At 41.9% G+C, this 12,500-nt stretch overlaps 1 protein-coding gene across 1 annotated transcript in view; it reads left to right on the forward strand.

Annotated features, from left to right (window-relative positions):
* Window positions 1–1,274: 1,274 nt before the first annotated feature.
* Window positions 1,275–12,500, forward strand: part of LOC125029699 (protein artichoke-like) — a 16,742-nt gene continuing 5,516 nt past the window's right edge. Inside the window, exons 1-2 of the mRNA XM_047619773.1 lie at window positions 1,275–1,857; window positions 10,402–12,500. The exon at window positions 10,402–12,500 is cut by the window's right edge and continues 951 nt beyond it. Coding sequence (XP_047475729.1) covers window positions 10,407–12,500 — 2,094 coding nt within the window. The 5' untranslated portion in view covers window positions 1,275–1,857; window positions 10,402–10,406. The remainder of the gene's footprint in view (window positions 1,858–10,401) is intronic.

A 12,500-nucleotide genomic window follows, 5' to 3' on the forward strand; every position in this document is an offset into this window, starting at 1 on the left:
TTTATATATATGTATATATATATGTATATATATATATATATATATATATATATATATATATATATATATACATATATATACACACATACCTATATATATATATATATATATATATATATATATATATATATATATATATATATAAATAAATATATACATATATATATATATATATATATATATAAATATATACTTATATGTATATATATATATGTATATATATACATATATATATATATATATATATATATATATATATATATATATAAACACACATACCTATATATATATATATATATATATATATATATATATATATATATATATATATATATATATTTATATGTATATATATATATATATATATATATATATATATATATATATATATATATATATATATATAGGTATGTGTATGTGTCTGTCTGTGTGTGAGTGTTTATCTACTCCTATCTTGTCATCTTGTCGATCCCTTTCATGTCTATATCTAACGATTTCGCATTCACGCATTCTACTTACTCATCTCGTCATTCAATAATTTATCTATTCTTGTCTCGATTTATAACTACTAGGTGGTGCTGTCGAGGGTCCTGCCACCTGGTGACGAGGAAGGAAAGCTGTCGCCGAGTACTTATCCACTTCGGAGAGATTTCGTTAATTGTGTGTTCGCAATTTGTGTGACGTCTCCAGGTGCTGCAAGCTTGTCAGCGAGGTTCCTTGAACGCCGCAGCCTTGTCAGTTTATTTTCGAAGCTGTCTCGCAAGAAGTAAGTTTAATTAACGTTCGCATGTATGCTGGGGGGTGGGGTTGGGGGGGGGAGTCGTAGGGTAAAATCGGTTGTGTAAGTGTTATTGGAGTTTAATTGTATATCGATGCCGTGTTTGAAATTAATCTCCCCTTTTTAAATCCTTTTCCCTTTTTTAAATAACGATATGTAGAGACAGGGCTCCAACTGTTCCGCCGCGACCGCGCTTCCGCCTCACCTTCTCACGCAACAAGCAGGGTGATGCAGGGCGCGAAAATGCAGGCGCGGGAATTGCAATGTTGCAGAGCGAGACGAGGGTGGGGCACAAATAACTGTGCAGTGATTACGGGGCGGGTGATACGTGCTGTACACCCTCCACGCCCTCGCCCCACCCTGCACCCCTCTCCAATGCCCCCTCCCTTAGCGCCCCGCCCCCTGTGCCCCAGGTCGTGCCGGCGTGACTGTGCCCCGGATGTTGTAGGTAGGTAGGTAGGGGTGCCCGGTGCCCGCGTGCCCCAGTGCCCGCCGAGACGCCGCGACAGACGGAGGCTCCTACCACCTTTCGAGGCCGCGACCCTTGACTGAGAACCGCAGACGGAGGGGCAACGAATGACGCCGAACATCTTGCCTGCGGGATCTGCTTAAAGCATCCTTTCGTGACGGATTGGCAGCCGTGGAGCCCAACCTCGGTAGTGTAAAAGCACAAAATTCTTAATTTGGACGATCGGCAGTTGTTTCATCTCGAGGAGAGTTTATACTTTTTTCCAAGACGCAGAGAAAAGGGGAGGCTGTCTGTGTGGCGAGTGCTGGCGTGAGTTTTAAGCACACTGTGTTTAAGTCGTTAAGTTTCGGCGCAGTAAAACGGGAAATATATTGTCTTAGAACACAACTCTTTTAAAAGCCACAGCTATAGGCGAGAGGAAATTAAAGAGAGAAAAAAAAGCTAGTAAGTGCTTTTCTCACACAACCTGAAAGTGAGAAGAGAAAGAGAGAGAGAGAAAAAAGTGAAGAAAGAAAATACGAATGATTGTGTTTTCTGTCACTTTCTGAACGGAGATCCTGTGACCAAACGCATAGGATTAACATGCAAAAGTGAAGACATCTTCTGTGTGGTAAGTTTTGGCTTTATTTTCATTTACGTTTAATATTGGCTCGCAAATGCATTTATATTCTCTTTTTGTGTCTTTCTCGAGTTTTATTGGGAGGGAAGAGGAGGGATATACGAGCCTGGAATATAAGAGTATACATGACGTATCAATATTCAAATTTGCCGTTTTCATTCCAAACCTTATTTTTATTTTACTTAAATCGTATTGTTGTTGGGGAATTAATTTTTATCTTTATTTCCATTCTTTCTTCGTTATCTTTCCCGTACTTGATTAGTAAGTAGATATGTAGATTATTTTTGTGCCTCAACGCATAATATTATTCTTACGATATAATTAAATTAATAATACTGATAGCCTCAGATGTGGTAATTAGAAACAAACTTAGGAAGAAATATCCAAGTTTTGAAAAAGAAATTGCTCAGTTTAGATAAATTCTTAATTAGTCATTCCGCTAATCATATTGTACTGAATAAAAGTAGTGATGTAACAAATATGGGATATAATACAATTAATGTAAGTATATTTCAGCCGTTGTGTGCTATGGAGTGTGCCACCCTTAGAGTTTTATGAAAATTTCCGATCAACATTTATTCTTAATGCGATTCGATTTTACGTTAGGAGCTTTTATCACAAATATTACTCGCCAGTATTTCAAATAATTCGAACATAATATTTTGGTACCATTATCATCACTCTTATCATCATCACTCTTATCATCACCAACACTATCATCACCATCACTATCATCATCAACACCATCATCATCAACACCATCATCATCAACACCATCATCATCAACACCATCATCATCAACACCATCATCATCACTATCATCATCACTATCATCATCACTATCATCATCACTATCATCATCATCATCTTCACTATCATCACTATCATCATCATCACTATCGTCATCACCTTCACTATCGTCATCATCATCATCATCACTATTTGTGTCTTTCCAAATTCATTATGATTTATTTTTACAATTATTTCCGGGCGACCACATCCCTCTATCTGTAACATCGTCGATATACAAACACATGCATTGAACATAAACACGAAGACATTTTAGTTACACTAATCATGATAGTAACTATTACAAAAAACAACAACAACAACAGTGATACTAGAGATATAAAAAAAAAAAATAACACCAATAACGAAGGGGATAATAAACATAACATACCTTGAATTCTACAAGACACTCAAGGGATACAAGGAACTTCTTCACACTAATATAGGGCAGGTCAACCGAGTCGCGGTGTACTGCTATGTTAAACAGAAATACCTCTCTCGATAACGGCGAGATACTAAGCGCTTTTGAGAATAACAGGAGAAGTTTCCCTAGTTTCTAGGACTAACAAGGAAGCATATGAGTGTTAGGAGGACCATTAGTGATGTATTGTTTACGTAGTGTTGAGAGAAAGAGAAGGGGAGGGACGGGGGAAGAGAGAAGAAGGGAGGATGGAACAAAGAGGGAGAGGAAGGGAAGGAAGGAGGAGGAAGAAGGGGAGAAGGGGATATTTATGTGTATATTTATATTTACACACACACACGCACGCACATAGATATATATGTGTATATATGTACATAAATATATATATATATATATATATATATATTTATATATATATATTTATATATATATATATATATATATATATATTTATATATATATATTTATATATATATATATATATATATATATATATATATATATGTATACATATATAAAGAGAGAGAGTGAGAAATTTCCGATAGACTTCCGATAGATTTAGGACCAGACAGATATCTAGCTGTTTCTATATATATCATTCTCTCTCTCTCTCTCTCTCTCTCTCTCTCTCTATATATATATATATATATATATATATATATATATATATATATAGAGAGAGAGAGAGAGAGAGAGAGAGAGAGTGAGAGAGAGTGAGAGAGAGTGAGAGAGAGAGAGAGAGAGAGAGAGAGAGAGAGAGAGAGAGAGAGAGAGAGAGAGAGAGAGAGAGAGAGAGAGAGAGAGAGAGAGAGAGAGAGCGAGAGAAAGAGAGAAAGAGAGAGAGACAGAGAAAGAGAGAGAGAGAGAAAGGAACACAGAGACAGCCAAGGAAAAAAAAAAAAAAAGAACAACACGATGACACTCAAAAACGGTCACGCAAACAGGCCTTAAGTCGACCAAAAACACGCGAGGATTCCCTAAGATGAAGCTATGCGAGGCCTCTACAGGGACGACACAGAAGTCGCGACCGTGGGGGGGGGGGGTATGGAGGGAGAGGAGGGGAGGGAGAGAGAGAAGAGGGAAGGAGGGATTGAAGGAGAGAGAGGGGGAAGGGATAGAGAGGAGGCAGGGAAGAATTGATAGAAGAAGGACGCGTGAGAGGGGGGTAGGATAGAATGAGAGGGAGAAGAAGGTATAATGAGAAATAATGAGAGGGAGGGAAAGAAAAAGAGAGAGAAGAAGGGAAAAGGAAGGCGGAAGAAAAAGACGAAAAGAAATAAGAAAGGCGGAAGAGAGACGAAACGAAAAGAGAAAGAGAGAATGAGAGGTAGAGGAAAGTAGAGGAAAGTAGAGAGAGAGAGAGAGAGAGAGAGAGAGAGAGAGAGAGAGAGAGAGAGAGAGAGAGAGAGAGAGAGAGAGAGAGAGAGAGAGAGAGAGAGAGAGAGAGAGAGAGAGAGAGAGAGAGAGAGAGAGAGAAGGGGGGATAGGGGAGCCACTCTCGTCGACGGCCATCAAGATGTGTGATGGACCGCCGCTGAGAGAAAGGACGTCAGAAAGAGCGACAAAAATGCGCCTTTCATCTTCATATTACTAGTCAAGACACGAAGAAAATGCTGGATGTTGAAGAGAACTTTCGTTTAAGAAAAAGTTTGGTCGGAGGTATATATGTATACGGGCACACACACGCGGGCTTGATCTCCCTCTCTAATATACACCTAGATAGATAAATATAAAGTTTTATCTGCTTCAGTCTCCGTTTCTGTCAGCCTGGTCTATCTGTCTCTCGGTCTGTCTCACATAGATATAAATCGTACTTTTATTAAGCCCCTTGATGGCTAACAATTGATATCCATACTTTGTGCCCATTACACACTACCTACTAAATATGCATACCAGAATTATGTGCATCATAAAGTAAACAGCAACATAGTCTCATTAGTTGCGCAACGAGGCACTTCCTCTGTTTTGAGTTGACATTTTCTTGTTATTTCTCTTCTCAAATTCGGGACGTTGATGGAATTGTAAATATGTAACTTTTTGTAGAATTATCTATATTTTCCTGCCAAAGTTGAGCTGTATTTTTATCATCAAAACATCAGTTCTCTTTAAGCTATGATTCTGTACCCAGGATTTTTAAGAAGACAAAAAGACTTTTGCAAAGATAAGAATTACATAAACAAGATTATTTTCTTTTTGCCGACACTGCTGCGTTCCATTTGAGGAAAAATATGATTACTTAAATTCAATTCTCGTCACGTTCGAAGAAAACTTACTGGTTCGCCAAGATATGTGTCGGTGAATTAGTTCTACGAATTATGACCAGCAGCCCCTTTTCCTCATTTTTTCACAACGTGTATTTCTTTTTCATATGCAAGTGCACAACTATATATCCATATTGATTTATGTTCATTTATTTATTCGAGTTGAAATCTCAAAGCGCTAAAAAATATATATAAATATTTTACGATGACGTCTGAGTCGAGACATCTCGTTTGCCCATCGATTTTTCGTTTTTCCTTCTTCGTTTCTCCTCAAAACGTCGTAGATCCCAAAATATATCTTCCTTAACGCGACCCTCCCCCCTTATTTGCGTACTAAAAATCGGTGTATTTTAAGAGTAATTCCAAGTTTCCAATTAGACGCCAGACGAGAGGAGTCAAGTGAGGAGGCCCTAGGAGGGGTGGGAGGGGGTAGTGAGGAAGAAGAGAGGGGGGGGGGGGGTAGGAGTAGTGAGGGAGAAATGAGAGGGGGTGAGGGGAGAGGAAGAGAGTTAACTGACCCTAACTATGACCTGACTCGCTTGGCATGACGTGCCCTGTGGCTCTTGACCTCCTCTTCTGCCTCCCCCTCTTTCCGTGACCTCTCTCGCCCCGGAAACGTCGGGTGTCTCGTGTCATCCGTCACCCGCTCGGGCAGCCGTCGAGGGGAAAGAAGGGGGGGCGGGAGGGAAGAGGGGAAACGGGAGTTGAACGGAAGCGGGGGGAAGGAGAGGTGTAGAACTGGGCACGGGAATAGGGGCCCGTTAGGGTGGGACGGCAGGGTATGGGGAGAGGCAGCTTTCAGAAGTTCCCATGCGAGTGTGCCGCGTTTCAGTAGCCCTACGTAGTGCGTGTATAAGGAGCTAAAAGTAGAGCGAGAGGAAAGAATAATGATAAATAAAAAAATGGCGAAACAAGGGATTAAAAAAAAAGTGAAACGAGCAGATTAGAGGAAGAGGGGGAAAATCCAAACACTAAACACACAGACAAAATAAACTGAACAAGCAACGTCAAGGACAAACCAAAATACGCCAACCGGGCCTCAAGTTCTCGACCACCGCCCTCGCAAATTGTCCGCAATCACCCAACATTTAGAACGGCCTCCTTCACGAAAACAAATGACTAACGACGCAGGTTCCGCGAAGGTGCATCATTTTCCAGTCACAAGGATGAGAAATAACGAGCGAAATTCACCGCCACGTAGCCACAAAATCCGGAAATCGGAGGAGACAGAAGAAGAAAACGAGGCAGAAGAGGGTGAATAGGTAGAAGAAGGAGGAGGAGAAGAGGAAGAAGTAGAAGCAGAGGAAGAAAAAGAGGAAGAAGGAGGAGAAGATGAATAAGAAGAGGAAGAAGATGAGGAAAAATAAGAGGAAGAAGATGAGGAAAAAGAAGTGGAAGAAGAAGAGGAATGATAATAATGATGATAATAATAATAAAAGAAATAATAATAGTACAAGGACAAGAAGAAGACGAAAAAAAAGAAAAGGCGAAATGGCACGCGCACAGATCTTCGACTCATACGCGCGTGTGGGGATGGAGGTGAGACCCCAAGACGCCGAGTCCGGAAGTGAGCGAATCAACATTGCCAGAAGTGCACAGCTGTTGCAGAGCCGAATGCACACTTGCAAGGGTCTTTGTGAGGAGCTTATGGGACGGGAGTTCGCTTGACACTTAATTGCCCATAATGGCTGTGCGTTGAGAGGATGTTAGAGTTAATTAGAGCTAATTAAAGGCGAACACGAAGCACCTCTAGGACAATTAGAACGTGATGATGGATAAAGCAGAGGTTGCTACCGTGTGTTTGTCAGTTCGTCATCTTTTTTCTCTTTCTTTTAATTTTCTTGTTTTCTAACTCTTTTTTTTTCTTTCCTTCCTCTTCTTTTTTTCCTGTCTCTCTCTGTGCCCCCCTTCCCCCCCTCGCTCTCTCTATCTATCTATCTATCTATCTATCCATTAATATATCTGTATATCGTCATCTCTCTCTCATTCACTCACTTTATTTACCTTCTCTTTATAAAAGTCGATCTATCTGTCCATCTATCATTCTTCTCTTTATTTTACTAATTATCTACCACCGCGACTGCATGTTTATCTTTCTGGCTATCATTATACTTGTGGATACATTCATCCATCTGTACATTTTTTTATATGTTCATCTCCTCCTCTTCCCCTCTCTCTCGCTCTCTCTCTCTCTCTCGTTCTCTCTCTCTCTCTCTCTCTCTCTCTCTCTCTCTCTCTCTCTCTCTCTCTCTCTCTCTCTCTCTCTCTCTCTCTCTCTCTCTCTCTCTCTCTCTCTCTCTCTCTCTCTCTCTCTCTCTCTCTCCCCTCTCTCTCTCTCTGTGCGAGTATGTGTGAGTTCGTGAGTATGCCCATTTGCGTCTTTATCTGCCTATCTATCTATCTTTATGTCTACTTTTCTACCAGTCTCTCAATCTACACTTCATTTCATCAACCACTTCTGCCCTCTCCCTTCCCAGTCTCGAAGTAATCACACATCATTTACATCCAGTACCACTTATGTCCCCCTCCCTCCCTCCCTCCCTCCACCTTCCTACCCCTTACCTCGACCTCCCATCTCCGACCCCCCAACTAGCGGGTTCCGGGAGACGGGAAAGTACAGACCAAAATAATCTATACCACGCGGGGTCCACCTGTTCCCCTACGCACGCACGCACGCCTGTGGGGTGGGTAGGGCATAGGGGGGCTTGGGGTCGGGGTAGGGGGTTGGGGAAAAGGGGGGAAGGGGGGAAGGAAAGGGGGGATGGGTATGGGTGGGGGAGTGAGGAGAGGGGAGGAGGAGAGGAAGAGAAGAGAGGGGAAAGAAGAGAACTGGAGGGCGAGGGGTGCAGAAGTAATTAGTGCATGGTAGGTGTGTCTGTGTGTTTGTGTGTTTGTGTGATAGACAGATTGATAAATAGATTGAGAGAGAGAGAGAGAGAGAGAGAGAGAGAGAGAGAGAGAGAGAGAGAGAGAGAGAGAGAGAGAGAGAGAGAGAGAGAGAATATGGGAGAGGGAAAATAAGAGAGAGAAAGAAGCATGTTTAAAGTATGCCAATGCCTTATCAATGTTGAATAAAACTAAGAAGAACTGGAAACAGGAGACGAAACAGAAATTAAAAATGTAAAAAATGATAATAGTGATGATAATAAATTATGATAATTCTAATGATAAATGATAATAATAGTTACAATAGTAATGGCAAAAACAACAAAAATATTATAATAAAGATAACGATAATAATAATAATCATAAACAAAAATAATAATAACGATGATGATAACAACGACAATAACCAACAGTCAAGGCAAAAGCACACAACGAAACAAACAACAGCGAGGAATCCCCTGCCTCGGATGCCAAAGAAGGTCACTAGAGTCTCGGCGACCTTCACGTAAACTTTATGACCTCGAATTCGGATAAAAACAAGTAGATGATTATGCCTCAGGTCTAAGCTTAAACCGGCGGCGAGGGAGGAAGAGGGGGTGAGGAAGAGAGGGGGAAAGGGAGGGAGAGAGGGAGGCGAGGAAGAGGGGGAGTAGGAAAGGGAGGGAGAGAAGGGGGTGAGGGAGATAGGAGAGGGCAGGAGGAAAAAGGGGGAGTGGGATGGGAAAAGAGGGGGGGGGGGGAAGGAAGCATGTTTAAAGTATGCCAATGCCTTATCAATGTTGAATAAAACTAAGAAGAACTGGAAGGAGAAAGAGAGAGAGAGAGAGAGAGAGAGAAAGAGAGAGAGAGAGAGAGAGAGAGAGAGAGAGAGAGAGAGAGAGAGAGAGAGAGAGAGAGAGAGAGAGAGAGAGAGAGAGAGAGAGAGAGAGAGAGAGAGAGAGAGAGAGAGAGAGAGAGAGAGAGAGAGAGAGAGAGAGAGAGAGAGAGAGAGAGAGAGAGAGAGAGAAAGAGAGAGAAAGAGAGAGAAAGTGATATGGACAGATCATTAGAGATACAGAAAAAAATATGTATAGATAAATAGTACAGATTGATAGACAGTCCGATGTATGATTTGAAACAGAGACAGGCAGTTAGACACAGACAGACACACACACACACACACACACACACACACACACACACACACACACACACACACACACACACACACACACACACACGCACGTACTCTCGCACGCAGAGAGAGAGAGAGAGACAGACAGACAGACAGACAGACAGACAGACAGACAGACAAACAGAATGAGAAAGACAGATTCAACTCCGACACTTAACTCAACTTACCACATTTTATCAGCTTCATCATTTTTTCCCCCGTCCCATCGAGACCACCCTAGCGACGTCGGACGTGGAAAAATGAGGGAAAACTCAGACAACAAGATAATTATCCAATTCTTTCTGTCACGCATTTGCCATGTGTCAGAATGAGGGAGAATGAGTGAAATAAGCCACACGTGCAACATAGAGCAAATTGCACGAACGGGTCTGGTTGGTGGATTTTTCCTGCCTTTCTTATGCCATCTGTACCTCGCTTTCGTCGCGTCTGTACCCTGTGCTGCTTCCACCCTTCTGTACCCAGCTGTCCGCGCCATCTGTTGGAAGCCTTATAGTCAGCTTGATCACGCTGTCGCTTGTATATTTATCTATATTTACATTGGGAATGACTTTTATGCGTTCATATACAACATTATTTGCACCCGACTTTATTTTTGCGTGTTCCCAAATACGATATTTTGTTTGTTGGTACATGTAGGTTATAATATATGTATATGACTATTCAACGTTATTATTTTCTTTCATTTGACAAAGAAATATTAATTTATATATTAATTTATTCTTATGCTATTCATCCATCCATTCACTTTTTTTTTTTTTTTTTTTTTTTTTTTTAAAGAGATTCATGCGTTCCGTATAATCATATATAACTGTTAATTCTGTTGAAGTTGTTTATTATTCTCATCATTACCATCTGGTTATAAAAATGATGATCAAAAGTTAATAAAGAAAATGATGTTTAGTTTATTTATTATTATTATTTTTTTATAATGATTACGACCTTTATTTTAACACATTTCGACTCTTACTTCCATAACCAACGTAGATGTTTCTGATCCTTTGCAGATGAAATGGTCACTTTAAGGATGACGTCTGGGGGGATGTTGGCAACGGTGGCGGTGGCGTTGGCGGCGCTGTTGCCTCTTGCGTCGCCGCAGGAGGCGCTGGTGTGCCCCACGTGGGAGGAGAATCCGTGGTGCCCTTGCTACAATAATGAAGACGGCATCTTCATGGAATGCCCGATGGTGTCCCTGGAGATCGTGTCGAAGGTGCTCGGCCTCGTCAACAATCCCATCCACTCCCTGAGCATCTACGACCTGGACCCTAACGTCACAACACTGCCCTCGGAAGTGTTCAGCCAGAGCGCCGGGGTCTCTCAGCTCCAGATCTCGCACTCGAACCTGCAGAGCCTCGCTGATGGGAGCTTCGAGGGTCTGGAAGGGAGTCTGGAGAAACTCACCATCAAGCACTGTAAGCTCAACGCTATTCCGCAGTCGCCTCTCTTCCAGCTCGGCCACCTCGCGAACCTGGACTTCGAGAACAACAACATCACTGAGATCCCCAGTTTCGCCTTCTCAAAGCTCACCCTCGTGAGCCTCAACCTGAAGGACAACAGGGTCAACTTGGTGTCAGATTATGCCTTCGATGGCCTAAAAGAAACTCTCGAGGTGATAAATTTTAATGGAAATAACCTGTCGCAATTACCGTTATCCTCACTACGAAAGCTTAGTTCCCTAAAGAAGCTGCAGGTAGCCTGGAACCACATTCCTGATGTTCACCTGGATGAGCACAATGGCCTCCCGACTCTTGAGTTCCTAGACATGAGCAGCAACAGAATCAGGAAGATCAAGAGTACTAGTTTGTCTGGATTGCCAGAGCTCGTGTCACTCTCCCTCTACATGAACTCCATCAACAGTGTCGCAAGGGACGCCTTCAGGGCAAACCCGCTTCTGGAATCGCTCTTCTTCAGCCATAACAACATCCGCCACCTCGCACGTGAGACTTTCAAATACACACCCAAGATAAGGATCATTGATCTCGGAAACAACAACATGCAGTCCATTCTTGGCGGCCTCTTCTGCAACCTTCCTGAGCTTGAGGAACTCGTGCTTGCCAACAACAACATCAGAGAGATCGCAGATAAGACCTTTGCTAACTCAACGAAAATAAAGGTTCTGAACCTGGAGCACAATGCCATTAGGTTTATAGAATTGGAAACTTTCAGGGAGATGATCGGTCTGGAGACTTTGCTTCTGAGCCACAATAACGTCCAGGAACTTTATCCTCGATTGTTTATGTCAAATATCAACCTTCAAACTCTTAAACTCGACAACAACAATATTCATCATCTTGATGAATCTCTCTTCAAGAACACAGCGAGAATGATGAAACTCTTCCTTGAGAACAACAGAATAACAAAGATCGAGAGGGGACTCTTTTCACTGAATTCATACCTTCAAGAGCTCCACCTGGACAACAACGACATCGAAGTCATTGCAGCAGGAGCCTTTTCTAAACTCCGAAAGCTGGAACACCTAAGCCTCCAAGACAACGAAATCCTTGCTCTCCCCGACGCCCTTCCCGACAAGACGAGTTCCCTTCGATATCTTCGTCTGAGCGGCAACAACCTCAACACCCTCAACGACCATTCCCTCAAAGGGCAAGACCAGTTGGATGTGCTTTGGCTTGACCGTAACAACATCTCAGCTCTCGTCGAGGGTGTGTTCAAGGATTCCGCTCTCCTTCGACAACTCCATTTGCAGGAGAACCAGATATCGTACATTCAGGAGCAGGTGTTCATGAACATGACAGAACTGCGAAAGTTGTACCTGTCGTACAATCTTCTTGAGACGATCAATGAACGAATGCTGTTCGGTCTGTCTGCCTTAAATGAGCTACACTTGGACAACAACATGATAAGAGAAATCGCTCCTAACTCTTTCCATAATATGAGCAACTTAGAGAAATTAAATCTGTCAGGCAATATGTTAACGTCAATCGAAAAAAGTTTATTCAAGACTGAACTTCGCATAACACATTTAATAATTGATAATGCACAGGTGAGCGAAATTGAAGATGGAGCCTTCGATACTTTGACTTACCTGGACACACTGAGCTTGAGGGGCAACGATCTTTATGAACTAAATGGAGGATACCTTAAACTT

This window comes from Penaeus chinensis, chromosome 10 (genome assembly GCF_019202785.1).
Source record: "Penaeus chinensis breed Huanghai No. 1 chromosome 10, ASM1920278v2, whole genome shotgun sequence".
NCBI classification, from domain to species: Eukaryota; Metazoa; Arthropoda; class Malacostraca; order Decapoda; family Penaeidae; genus Penaeus; species Penaeus chinensis.